Source organism: Narcine bancroftii, chromosome 4, assembly GCF_036971445.1.
Source record: "Narcine bancroftii isolate sNarBan1 chromosome 4, sNarBan1.hap1, whole genome shotgun sequence".
In the NCBI taxonomy this organism is placed as follows: domain Eukaryota; kingdom Metazoa; phylum Chordata; class Chondrichthyes; order Torpediniformes; family Narcinidae; genus Narcine; species Narcine bancroftii.
The window spans coordinates 99,508,513-99,522,761 of NC_091472.1; the positions used below are offsets into that span (position 1 = coordinate 99,508,513).

At 38.8% G+C, this 14,249-nt stretch overlaps 1 protein-coding gene across 1 annotated transcript in view; it reads right to left on the reverse strand.

Annotated features, from left to right (window-relative positions):
- Positions 1-289: 289 nt before the first annotated feature.
- Positions 290-14,249, reverse strand: part of rsph3 (radial spoke head 3) — a 47,071-nt gene continuing 33,111 nt past the window's right edge. Inside the window, exons 7-8 of the mRNA XM_069932191.1 lie at positions 9,512-9,598; positions 290-455 (exon numbers count right to left, since the gene is read on the reverse strand). Of these exons, the coding sequence (XP_069788292.1) occupies positions 379-455; positions 9,512-9,598 (164 nt within the window). The 3' untranslated portion in view covers positions 290-378. The remainder of the gene's footprint in view (positions 456-9,511; positions 9,599-14,249) is intronic.

The following is a 14,249-nucleotide window of genomic DNA, read 5'->3' on the forward strand; positions in this document are numbered from 1 at the left end:
TTTTCTAAATATGGTCAAAAGTATGGACAGCATATTGGAACAATTTTAGGGCTTGCAGCACCCAACTTATGGTGAATTGTTAAGATTAATTTTTTTGCATCAGGTGTATATAAGGAACATTTAAACATAGAAAATTGCTGAAAACTAACTACAAAAAACAGTTCCTTATTTAAGTTCCAGTCAATTCCCTGACAAAGAATTCCATTCTAGTTTGCTTAAACTGAAACAATTTCAGTTAGAAGAGAATAAAATTAAATGAAGAGATACTAAATAAAGAGTTACTCTGCCATTTGCACCACAGATTTATAGTTTATTAATAAAAAAGAAACAAGCTATGAATGTTACATTTCTGCCATTCTGAATACATGCCGTACTGCTTCACTCGTTTGTTGTTCTTCGAGGTTCCATATGTCTGAACAACTGGTTTCTATTTTTTGCCACATCACGAAGTAGCACTGCAAAGCAAGTAGCAAAACACACATGTAGTTAGTCATTCACTCTCCTCAAGAAAGAAATGAATACTTCACATTAATTCCTTTCCTGCATGTTGGATCTGTGCTCCATGAGATAAGCCACATCTGTGCAGGCTGCGGGATTCTACGAGGCCACCTGCAAATTGATGAAGCAACACCTTGCATTTCATCTGGGCACTCTCCAACCAAGTGGCATTAACATTGATTTCTCCAATTTCTGTTAAACCCGTACCCTGAGCCTCTCTCTTTCCCTATCCCTGTGTCTCCTTTCTTTCTCCTATCAGAGTACCCTCGACCCTCTCTCTTAATCACCTCAGCTTCTTTTCTTCTATCCTTCCACCTATATCCATCTATTATCTATTACCCATTAGCCTGTGTTTCATCCCCTGTCCTTTTTTCCCTTCTCTGCTTTCCTCTCCTCCTCCCATCCCCTCACATTTTTATTCAAGCACCTGTCTGTTTTTGCACACACCTGATGAAGGGTCCAGGCCTGAAATGTTGGCTACTCTATTCTTCCTATGGATGCTGCATGACCTGCTGAGTTTCTCTAGCATGCTTGCATATTGTACTCGATCCCAGCTTCTGCAGACTTTCTTGTTTAATGGGATTCTGTCAACTATGATTTTCCTTCTTCGCCCTCTACTTTCTCCCCCATCTCTTCTCAGATTTTCTTTTCTCCCCACCCTCTTGTATCCACCTATTACGCCTGACCTTCCCTCCCCCCCCCCTTTTATTCAGGCGTCTGCCTGTTTTTTAGGTTCCTGACGAAGGGCTCAGGACAGAAACATCGACTGTCTTTTACTTCCTCTAGGTGCTGCATGACCTGCTGAGTTTCTTTAGCACAGTATTGCACAACAATTTTGTATATTTCAATGACATCATCTCTCGTTCCTATCAACTTAATGCAAACAAGTCCAGTCTGGTTAATCACAAGACTAACCAGCCAACCCAGGAATCAACCTGGTGAAATTTCACTGCACTCTCCATCCTTGCAAGTATATCCTTCCTTTTGGTTGGCAGGCAGGGCGTGTATGTAATTGCAGTCTCAAGGATCTGTACAAGAGAGTTAAGACAAAGCTACACCTGAATTCCAATCTTTTACTATTGAAAAAGTATTCCAGCTTTCTATCTTTTTCTATTCATGTCATTGATTTCACAATTTTCCACATTATACTCCATGTTCTTGGGCTTTTAAGTAACTTCAACAAACATGTCTATAGTTCCTGAAACCTCACTGCATCCACCTAACAGCCAACACTACCACTCAGCTAGGCATCTTCACCTATCTGTACGTTATACTTGTCCACTCTTAGAGATAGACCAATAGAGTTTGTGAACAGTCCAGGCCACAACACCAATCCCTATTGCCCCTCACTAATCATGTTCCCAAACTGAAAATTATCTGTGTATTCATGCTCTCTGTTTTCTGTCAATCAATCCATGCCAGTTTATTACCCCAAACTGTATTCACCAGGGCAGGCACTGGAAAGGATGCAGAGGAAATTCACCAGGGCAGGCACTGGAAAGGGTGTGGAGGAAATTCACCAGGGCAGGCACTGGAAAGGGTGTGGAGGAAATTCACCAGGGCAAGCACTAGAAAGGGTGCAGAGGAGATTCACCAGGGCAGGCACTGGAAAGGGTGCAGAGGAGATTCACCAGGTCATCAGAGAAACACAGACTGTAGATGCAGGAATCTTGAGCAAACAATGAAATGCTGGAGGAACTCAGCAGGTCAGAGAACATCCAAAGGTAGAAGTGGTCAGTCAAAGATTATATATGTAATTTCACATTTTTAAAGTCTTCATAAAGGGTGCTGACCCAAAATTCCAGCATTTTCCCTGCCACTGGTATCAGGCTAATTGGTCCATCCTTCTCCATTTCCTATCTCTTTAATTTTTAAATGCTACCTTCCACTTGCAGCCAAGTATAAGCTTTTTATGCATGTATGGTTCTTACATTCTATTTATTATGTTTCTCATTGGACTAACTTTGTATTTTATTTTCTCTTTACTTATCAATGCCTTAATGGCCCTTTACTGAATTTTGAAATGACCACAATCTTCAGTTACACTGCTCTTTTGGCAATAGTGTGAGTCTTTTCTTTCGATCTAATAACTATCAACAATTTCATGGCTGGATTAGATTCCTTGTTAATTTATATTGCTTAAAATATATATCTATATATCGATCTATCTATCTAGATCTATCGATCTATCTATCTAGATCTATCGATCTATCTATCTAGATCTATCGATCTATCTATCTAGATCTATCGATCTATCTATCTAGATCTATCGATCTATCTATCTAGATCTATCGATCTATCTATCTAGATCTATCGATCTATCTATCTAGATCTATCGATCTATCTATCTAGATCTATCGATCTATCTATCTAGATCTATCGATCTATCTATCTAGATCTATCGATCTATCTATCTAGATCTATCGATCTATCTATCTAGATCTATCGATCTATCTATCTAGATCTATCGATCTATCTATCTAGATCTATCGATCTATCTATCTAGATCTATCTATCTAGATCTATCGATCTATCTATCTAGATCTATCGATCTATCTATCTAGATCTATCGATCTATCTATCTAGATCTATCGATCTAGATCTATCGATCTATCTATCTAGATCTATCGATCTATCTATCTAGATCTATCTATCTATGTATCTATCTAGATCTATCTATCTATGTATCTATCTAGATCTATCTATCTATGTATCTATCTAGATCTATCTATCTATGTATCTATCTAGATCTATCTATCTATGTATCTATCTAGATCTATCTATCTATGTATCTATCTAGATCTATCTATCTATGTATCTATCTAGATCTATCTCTCTCTCCCTCCCTCTCTCTCCCTCCCTCTCTCCTCTCTCTCTCTCTCTATAGATATATCTATATATATTTTTTTTAATTTAGAGATTCAGCAGGTTAACAAGCCATTCTGGCCCACGAGCCCATTCTGCCCAAATACACCCATATGACCAATTAACCTGCTAATTCCGGATGTTTTTGGTATGTGGGAAGAAACCAAAGCACCAAGAGGAAACCCATGTAGTTACAGAGAGAATATACAAACTCCTTACACACAGTGCTGGATTTGAATTCAATTCACTGGCTCTGTAATAGTGTCACACTATCTGTGCTGCCCTTACATGAAAATAATTATTTTCACATAGTCACACAGCACATAGTCCTTCAGCCTGCCACATTCATGTTGACCTTTTGTTGCCCCTCTGTATTCATCTCATTTACCTACAGATGGATTGCATCTTTCTATGCTTTGTCCATTTAATTATCTGTCTAAATGGCTCTGAAATGCAGTGATTGCATCTGATTTCACCACTTCCTCTGGCAGCGAGGTCCAGATATCAACCACTCTGTTTAAAATAAGCCCTCTGATCCTCTTTAAACCTCCTTCCTCTCACCTTAAACCGATGTACTCTAGCTTTTGAGATTTCAACCATCTACCCAATCTATTCCATGACCCTTGATTTCAGATTGAAATATATCACTTAATTTTAATATAAAATTCTACCAGTCACTGTTGTCCTAAAGGCCCTTTAACCACCAGATATACTATTAGCCCCTTCTCATTGCACAACACTGGATTGAAAAGGGCTTGTTCTCTTGTTAGTTTCACAATGTACTAATCTAGTAAACCATCTCTTGGGCACTTCACAAATTCATCCTCCACACTATTACTTCTTTGTTTGCTTTTCGCAGTCTATATGGAGATTTAAAATGATTGATTATTTCTTATTCAGTTATTTATCATCTGGCTGTATACATAAAACCAGATGAAACAGCATTTTCTGGACCGTGGAGTGCGCGCGCGTGCACACACACACAAACAAGACAAAACAATCACAAATACTGTATAGGTAAAGATATAATTTAAAAATATTTTAGGATGACTTACTTGGTTACAGGATACCAATCTCCCAGCCTAGTAGTTCAGATTTGATGCACCTGTACTTGCCTTAATCATAGTGAGTCAAAGATACTGCGTGCTGGATGGAAAGGTTCCTCTGTAAATCTTTGAGCCCTCTTTAGCAATCAATTGTACGCCTGTAAAAAGTGGTCAAGATGGGGGTCTGTACCCTTGCCCTCCTGAGGAAGAGTAGGCACTGCTGCGCCTTCCTGACTAAGAGGTGTTGTGGATCCAGGATAGGTCATTATTTATATGTATACCAAGGAACTGCTGTCCACTCTCTGCATGATGGAACCATTAAATCTGTAGTGGAGAATGGTCAACCTTTATATTCCTTAAGTCCATAATCCCATCATTTGTCTTGTCCACGTTGAGACTCAGCTTGTGGTTCTCACACTATTTTATGAACCTCCCAACCTCCTCTCTGTAAGCCAACTCATTCCTGCCGATGAGGCCAATTATTGTTGCATCATCCACAAACTTGATGTTTTCGTTTGAACTGAATCAGGCAGTGCAGTCATGCGTTAGCAACATGAACAGTTGTGGACTGAGCACACACCCTGAAGTGCACCAATGCTCATCTTGATGGGATTTGAGATTTTGATGCCAACCCAGACTGACTGGTTTTTCGGTGAAAAATTCCAGAATTCAGTTTCAGAGAAGGGTGTTGCGTCCCAGGGAGGACAGTTTATCCACAATTCTGAGGTATGATCGTATTGAATGATGAGCTGAAGTCAATGAACAACAAACTGGTGTATTAGGCATCGTTCTGTATCTTGGTCAGGACAGAGTGGAGGGCTAAGGCTATAGCATCATCTTTGGACCTGATTGGACGGTAGGCAAATTGGAACAGGACCAATGTCACTGGAAGGTGCGGTTTGATCATTCCACTACCAATTGTACAAAGCCCTTCACGATCCGTGTTCAGTGCCACTGGGTGGGATCATTTATTCTAAATACCATCACTCTCAGGCATTGGGATGATGGTGGCTGTCATGAATCCTGCGGGGACAATAGACTGCTGCACTGGGATGTTGAAGATGTTCATTAGGACTTCTATCAGCTGGGATGCACTGACCTTCAGCACCCGACTAGATACGTTGTCTTGTCCTGCTGCTTTGAATAGGTTCATCTTGGATAGGATCCTCCTCACCTCACCTAGAAAGACGAGGCTTTTTTTGGTGTCACATCATTTTTGTCAGTAACCATGTGTAGAAAGTATTTAACCTGTTAGAAAGGGAAGCATCATTGCTGCAGACTCACGGGGTTGACATACAGTCAGTTATGGTTTGAATACCCTGCCCCATGTGCCTCGTGTTGTCAGTATCACACATTTGTCTGTGGATTTTCTGTGCGTACTCGCACTTTGCCTTCCTGATTGCACTAGAGAGTTTAACCCTTGCTGATCTTAATGATATCTTGTTACCTAATCTGAAGGCAGTGTCACAAGCTTTGAGCAAAATACAAAACTCCACGTTTAGCCATAGTTTCTGATTTGCCCTGGCTGTTAGCGTTTGATCACCAAAACATTCTCAATATACTTGCCTTTGTAGCTAGTCATTGAGCTCATACAGCATATTCATCAATGTTTATGTGGTTGTTGTAGGATCTTCCCCAGCACTTGCCAGGAGGAGGAACATAAACCACTGTAATCAGAGTGGCTGTGATTCTTTGAGTAAGGAGAAGGGCATGCATTTCACCATTAAGAACCCTATCTTTGTGAGCAGTGAGCCTTTATTACTGAGACATTCGTACACCAGTCTTTGTTGATGACCCCTCCTGAGGTCTTACCAGAAGCAGCAGCAACTCTCTCTTCCCAAAAGGTTGGCCGAATCCAGAATGGAGTCTGGAGTTTCCATATCGATTCATACTGTGTCTCTGTTCTCACTTTGGCTTGGGTGTCAATAGGCATCTCCCAATGTTTTCTGCCCTTTCCATTTTTTTAAAACTCCAAACAAGTTGATTCTACAATTTCATTTTTTTTTAGCTCAGGTACTTTCTCTCTACTGTCTTTATCCAAATAATTAATATTTGCCACCTTTTCCACTGTTCCTATGTCTTCTAAAAGAGAATATCCCAACAACTCTGTAATAGCCGTGTTCCTCATAGGCCATGAATTCACTAACCTCATTACAAATTCAATGTACATTCAGATAAAGAGCCCTCATTTTTGGCTTTCTAGCACAAGACCATAAAACTGAAGTGCAGAAATAGTCTATAGATCGAACCTGCCCCGACATGCCATCATTATCTGATCGATTTTCCCCAATCAGCCCCACTCCCTGGCCTTCTTCCTATAACTTTTAATGCCCTGGTTTAAATACACCCAATGACTTGGCCTCCACAGCCACCTGGGGCAACAAAATTCACAGATTCACCAGCCTCTGGCTAAAGAAATCTCTCTGCATCTCTGTTTTAGGTGGACACCCTTTAATCCTGAAGTTATGCCCTGTTATCCTAGTCTCTCCCACCATGGAAAACAACCTTTCTCCATCTAATTTGTCAATGCTTTTTGAAATGTTTCAATGTGATCCCCATTCATTCTCCTAAATTCCAATGAGTACATTTCAGATCTATTGTCAGAGTACATTCATGACATCACATACAACAGATACTTTTTCCTGCAGGCAAGACAGAATTACCACTTATTGGTAGTGCAAAAAAAACTGTCCACAATGTACATCTGTAAATAAATAAAGAAATATAAACGAACTGTGCAATACAGATAGGAAAAAAAATGACAAAGTTTAAGAGTCTTTAAACGAGTCCCTGGTTGAATTTGTTGTTGAGGAACCTGATGGTTGAGGGGTAACAGGTGTTCCTGAACCTAGTGGTGAGAGTCTTGTAGCATCTATAGCTCTTTCCTGATGGTAGTAGTGACAACAGAGCACGTGCTAGATGGTGTGGATCCTTGATGATTGCTGCTGCTTTCTAAAGGCAGCGTTCCCTTAGATGTTCTCAATGGTGTCCTGCTCTGAGTAAACTACGTTTTGAAGGGCTTTACACTTGGGGATTTTGGTGCAGCTGGTCAGCACACTTTTCACCACACATCTGTAGAAATTTGCCAGGGTTTCTGATATTATACCAAACATCTGAGGAAGTAGAGTTGCTGACGAACTTTCTTTACGATTCCATTAGTGTGTTCAGCCCAGGAAAGGTCCTCTGAGATGGTGACTCTCAAGAATTTATTTTCTCCCCCTCCCACCTCTGATCCAATGATCACTAGATCGTACACCTCTGGTTTTCCCTTCCTGAAGTCAACAATCAGCTCCTTGGTTTGGGTGACAGAGTTCGAGGTTGTTGTTGATGCACCATTCAGTCAAGTGTTCAATCTCCCTCCAGTATGCTGACTCATTGTCCTTTTTTATACAACCAACTTCTATGATATTGTCAGCGAATTTGTGGATAGCATTACGTCATACCAAAGTATACCAGTGCCTTATATAGCCTCAACATCACATGTGCTTTTATATTCTATTCCTCTTGAAAAGAGAATTTGTGGATAGTATTACGTCATACACAGTAATGTGTGTAAAGCGAGTACACCAGTATTGATAGAGATTGTGGAGGAGATTTTCATACCAATCCTCACTGATTATGGTCTGCAGGTGATGAAATCCATGATCCTGGTATGTTGAGCCCCAGGTCTTGGAGTTTGCTGATCAGTTTTGAGATGTTAAATACTGAACTGTAGTCGATAAAGATCATCCTGATGAATGCATATTTGCTGTCCAAGGGTTACAGGACTTTGTGTAGAGCCAGTGATATGGCATCCACTCTAGATCTGTTTCTAAGATAGGCAAATTGGAATGGATCCATGTCGCTGGTCAGACAGGAGGTTATATGCTTCAACACCAGCTTTTCAAAACACTTCATCACTGTTGATATGAGTGCTACTGGTACGTTAGTCATTTAGGCAGGTTTCTATACTTGGGCACCAGTATAATTGACGCCTGTTGAAATAGGTGGGTACCACGTCCTGCCAGAGGAAGATGTTGAAAATATCCGTTAATTCGTTGGTAAGTTAGTCATCACAGATTTTTAATACTCAACTGGGCTCTCCATCCAGACTGGATGTTTCTTTGGATCACTCTCCTGAAGGCATCGTTGGATACAGACAGGAGAGGATCATCAGGGGACATGGAATGCACAGTGGTGGTTCTTTCTTGTTCTTGTGGTTGAATCGGGTGTAGAAGGCATTGATTTAGTCTGGGAGCGAAGCTTTGGCATTTCCTACTGCACTGGATTTAGTTTTGTAGCAGGTTATGTCATTTAGGCCCTGCTACAGCTGTCAAGTGACCTTCATGATTTCCATTTTCGTCCATAAACTTCACTTTGTCCATAAAATGGCTTTCCATAGGTGAAGAGCTGTCAAAAACTCCTCCTATGACAACCATTTCAATCCCGGAATCATCCTTGTGAACTTCCTTTGAACCCTCTCTAACGTAATACATCCTTTCTTAAATGAGCCCATAACTGCTCATAGTACTCCTATGACAACCCTTTCAATCCCAGAATCATCCTTGTGAACTTCCTTTGAACCCTCTCTAACGTAACACATCCTTAATTGAGCCCAAAACTGCTCATGGTACTCCACATGATGTTTTACCAGTGCCTCATATAGCCTCAACATCACATGTGCTTTTATATTCTATTCCTCTTGAAAAGAAATGAAAAGCATTTTCTAACTCAAAGTTGAGGAGTAATGCAATAATTATGAAGGACTTTTACATCAATGTGCATTTTTCTTTCCTGACAGTCTCTTGATTTTCTGCGTTGTTTTGCTACTCTAAGCTATTACTTTGATCTTTCACTTCATCTTTCTAAATTTCCAATGATCAGAACCCAACTAAACCCTCATTATTTAGTTTGTAGCCTTATCTATCACTCTTAGCCCTAATTAATCAATTCATTAAGGTGTTGGTCCCAACCCGACTCAAATGTATCCTAGACCAGTGGAATAGATATCCCTTTTGCTCCATCTGATGCCAGGCTCTCATACCAATCTCTGAGCCATTTTAGATCATGTTTACCCCATATTAACTTGGATTAAACAGGAGAGTTATAGTTCAAGTACTTACTGTCCAACATTGTCCTTCCCAAAATTTTCTTCTCAATCGATTTCTTGACCTCTCCCATCAGCCAGGGCAGGAATACATTCTCTACATCTAATAAAATGAACAGCCATGTCAATCTCCACCACTCTGGTCTCTTATACCATGTTAGAATATATAGAAACAAACTTTGGAAATAAGAAAATGTTTAACAATTAAAGTACACATATCCAACAAATCAGGATCACTTTCACCCATATCACTTTCCACCCAAATAAAACATTTGGAAGACCTTTCTCTTAAGGTTTCAGCCTTATTATGTTATGAAATGCAAGAGGTGAAAGAACTGAAAGAAGCAAAACTTTTTGTGCCACATTAAATGCTCCACTTCCCTTCTTTTCTCCCATGGGTTCCAAGGATGTCATAACTCACAAAACAAATGGCACTGAATGCAAACTAAAAATTTTGAACTTGCATAACTGACTGAGCAGGAGACCAGGTACCTGAAGAACATTCCAGTTCATGGAATGCAAGTAATCCCACAAGAGGTACTTGCTTTTTCTTTTTACATATTGAGAGAAACATTGGAAACGTATGGATGGGAACACTATCAAAAACTGGTTCAGATTAAACTAGAAAAATAAGACATTTTTCAAAGTGGCAGCATCACTGATTAGTCCTCTATAATTTAGCTCACAATGTTGCCACATTTAATGGCCTTTGACCCATTTTCCAGTGATTGGGCCTAAATGTCATTGTCCCAGTGACTGCAACATTCAGCACCATAGACTGTGCTTAATAGCACAAAATAACTACCCATTTCTACAAATGAGAACAACAAAAATAAATCAAAACGTACAGAGAGAATCAAGAATCTTATTTATTATTAGTCAGATTTCAAATTCAAATGAAATAGGTTAACCCAGAACAGAAATTCAAGAAAACAATAAATTCTGGAAATCTGAAATACAGAAAATGCATGAAGAACTCAGCAGGGTCAAACAACATCTATAGTAAAAGGAACAACTACCATTTGGGGTAGTTTCTCCTCTTGCTTTCCAGACCAGGAACTAAACTCTGATAAAATGCCATCCAGAAATATTCAGAAATTTCAACGGCTTGGTATCTTGTTCACTAGGTAACATTACCCTCCGAGGCTCTGAAGCCGTGATCTTGCACTCCCACTCAGCTCACCGTAGCCCTGCTTTCCACCATCCTCTCTCACTCTTCAGGCTCCACTTCTCACACTTCCATCTGACTCCCAGATCCCCTTTAAACTGACTGAGTTCCTTCCTTCAGAAATTTATTACAATACTGTTAAGCAACTAAAAAAATGTTGCAATATGAAAGGAATACCATCTACTAGTCCAAAAAAATCCCTGCTCATTCGCCATCAAGTTCTTGATCATGGGGAGTCACGTGATGGAGTAGTGGCCGGTCGGGGAACTCCAGCCCTCTCCGGAAAAGTTTAAAAAAAACAGAGAAAATGCAAAGGCACAAACACGAAAATTAAAATAAAGTGAAAGTAAAGGTGGGAAGAAAATGGCAACAAAGAAAGAAAAGTCGAAAGCAACGGGAAGAAGAGAAGAAGAAAAGACATCGGAAGAAGAAGGTGAAGGCCTTACCTGTCCAAGGAGGCCCGCCGTGGAGAGAGAAGCCCGCTCCCTCAGGTCAGTCGAAGTCCCGAGCTCGGGACTACAAAAATGGCTCGCAGAGCCAAGCAAAAGTGCACAACTGCGCAAGACAAAAAAAAAACACTAACGGGAGGGGGGACCAGCTGAGGAGTGGATCTCCACAGCTGAAATTGACAGCCACAACACAGCAGCAAGAGGAGAACATAGAAAACAATGAGAACAAGAAAGAAGAGAGTAAAAGGAAATCAAAGAAACAACAGATGACCAACCCAGAGGAAGAAGAAGTGGAAGAACACAGAGAAATGGAAGATGAAGGGAAGGGCAAGACAATGGATATATTTTTTTTAAAGAATATATGGAATCTATAAAAGAATGGCAATCACAAGAATTTAGTGAAATAAAAAGGAGAATAAAAAGTACAGAAGAAAAAATGAATAGATTAGAGATGGTCATGTCAGAGATAGGAAAAAGAGTGGACAAGGTGGAAGAACGAGAAACAGCCATAGAAATTGAAGTAGATGACTTAAAAAAGAAATTAGAAGAATCTAATAAAAAATTTAGAGACACAAGAGCTGTTAGCTCAGAAGATAGATATAATGGAAAATTATAATAGAAGAAATAATATAAAGATAGTGGGCCTTAAGGAAGATGAAGAAGGCAAGAATATGAAAGAATTTATAAAAGATTGGATCCCCAGGGTCCTAGGAAGACCAGAATTACAGGAAGAAATGGAAATAGAAAGGGCACACAGAACATTAGCCCCTAAACCACAACCACAACAAAAACCAAGATCCATTTTAGTAAAATTCCTAAGATATACAACAAGAGAAAATATATTGGAGAAAGCAATGAAGAAAATAAGAGAAGACAAAAAGCCACTGGAATACAAAGGTCAAAAAAATTTTTTTTATCCAGATATAAGTTTTGAACTCCTGAAGAAGAGGAAGGAGTTTAATACAGCAAAAGCGATCCTATGGAAAAAAGGATATAAATTTATGTTAAAGTACCCAGCGGTACTTAAAATAGTTAGTCCAGGGCAGCAAAACAGACTATTCTCGGATCCGGAGGAAGCACAAAAATTTGCAGAACAACTACAAAACAGAAAGAGAGATGAAGACATGTAACGAGAGCAAAAATGACTACGAACTGTGTGTGTGTATGTATATATATGTGTGTACATGTGTGCATGTATATTTAAAAGAAAATATATAGAGTATAGATAAGAATTAATAAGGGAAAGAAAGGGAAGAGAGGAAGTAAGGAGGGAATTAAGAGAGTGACCTTTGTTGTATATGAAAATTAAAATCTTTTCTGGGGGGGGCTGGGTGGGGAGGAGATACGGTCACTGCGAAATCAGTTGACGCTTGCGAGTGAATTCACAAATCCAAATGGAGAGGGGAGATGTGGTTGCCCGACAAGGGATAAAGGGCAACTCAGGAAGGGGAGGGGATAGTGGGGTTAAAGAAATTTTAGATAGGAGAATAAGGGGAATGTTTGATGTTTTAGAAATGTTATCTTATAAAGTGTCCAAAAAAAGAAAGCAGAAATGGATAAGAAGGAAAGGTGATGATGAGGAAACGGAAAGGAAAGATAAACAAAGTATGAAATGGCTATGTTGAACTATATGACTTTAAATATTAACGGAATACATAACCAAATCAAAAGGAAGAAACTGCTAAATTTACTGAAATAAGAAAAATTTGATATAGCATTCGTGCAAGAAACACACTTAACTGAAGTGGAGCACAAGAAATTAAAGAGAGATTGGATAGGACATGTAACAGCAGCGTCATATAATTCAAAAACTAGAGGAGTAGCTATATTAATCAGTAAAAATGTACCAATTAAAATAGAAGAGGAAATAATAGATCCAGCAGGGAGATATGTAATGATAAAATGTCAGATATATTCGGAGTTTTGGAATTTACTCAATGTATATTCACCTAATGAAGAAGATCAAAAATTTATGCAAGATATTTTTTTGAAGATAGCAGACACGCAAGGGAACATACTAATAGGAGGGGATTTCAACCTTAATTTGGATTCAAACATGGATAAAACTGGGAAAAAAATTAACAGAAAGAACAAAGTAACCAAACTTATAATTAAATCGATGGAAGGAATGCAACTTTTGGATATATGGAGGAAACAACACCGAAAGGAAAAGGAATATTCATATTATTCGGGTAGACATAAAACATACTCAAGAATAGACCTATTCCTGTTATCAGCTCACATGCAAGACAGAGTTAGGAAAACAGAATATAAAGCTAGAATATTATCGGACCACTCACCCCTGATATTGACAATAGAGTTAGAGGACATCCCTCCAAGAATGTATAGATGGAGATTAAACTCCATGCTACTAAAAAGACAGGATTTTAGAGAATTCATTGAATGACAAATTAAAATGTTCTTTGAAATAAGTACGGAATCAGTGAAAGATAAGTTTATACTATGGGACGCAATGAAAGCGTTCATCAGAGGGCAAATAATAAGTTATGTAACCAAGATGAAGAAGGACTACAATCAGGAAACAGAGCAGTTGGAAAGGGAAATAGCAAATATAGAAAAAAAATTAGCAATGAAGGAAGACACAACTAAAAGTAGAGAATTGGCAGATAAAAAAATAAAATATGAAACACTACAAACATATAAGGTGGAGAAGAACATAATGAAGACAAAACAGAAATATTATGAGAAAAAACGCACAAAATTCTAGCGTGGCAGCTTAAGACAGAACAAACTAAGAGAATGGTATTGGCATCAAGGAAAAAAGACAAACAAATCACATATAATCCAACGGAGATTAATGAAAACTTCAGAGAATTCTACGAACAATTATACCAAACTGAAAACGAAGGGAAAGAAGACAAAATAGATTAATTTTTAACTAAAATTGAATTACCTAAATTACAAACAGAGGAACAAAATAAATTAACAGAACCATTTGAAATAGTAGAAATACAAGAGATAATAAAAAAACTACCGAATAATAAAACACCAGGAGAGGATGGATTCCCAATAGAATTCTATAAAACGTTTAAAGATTTATTAATTCCTCCCCTCCTGGAAGTAATCAACCAGATTGATAAAACACAAAGCTTACCAGATTCATGCAAAACAGCAAT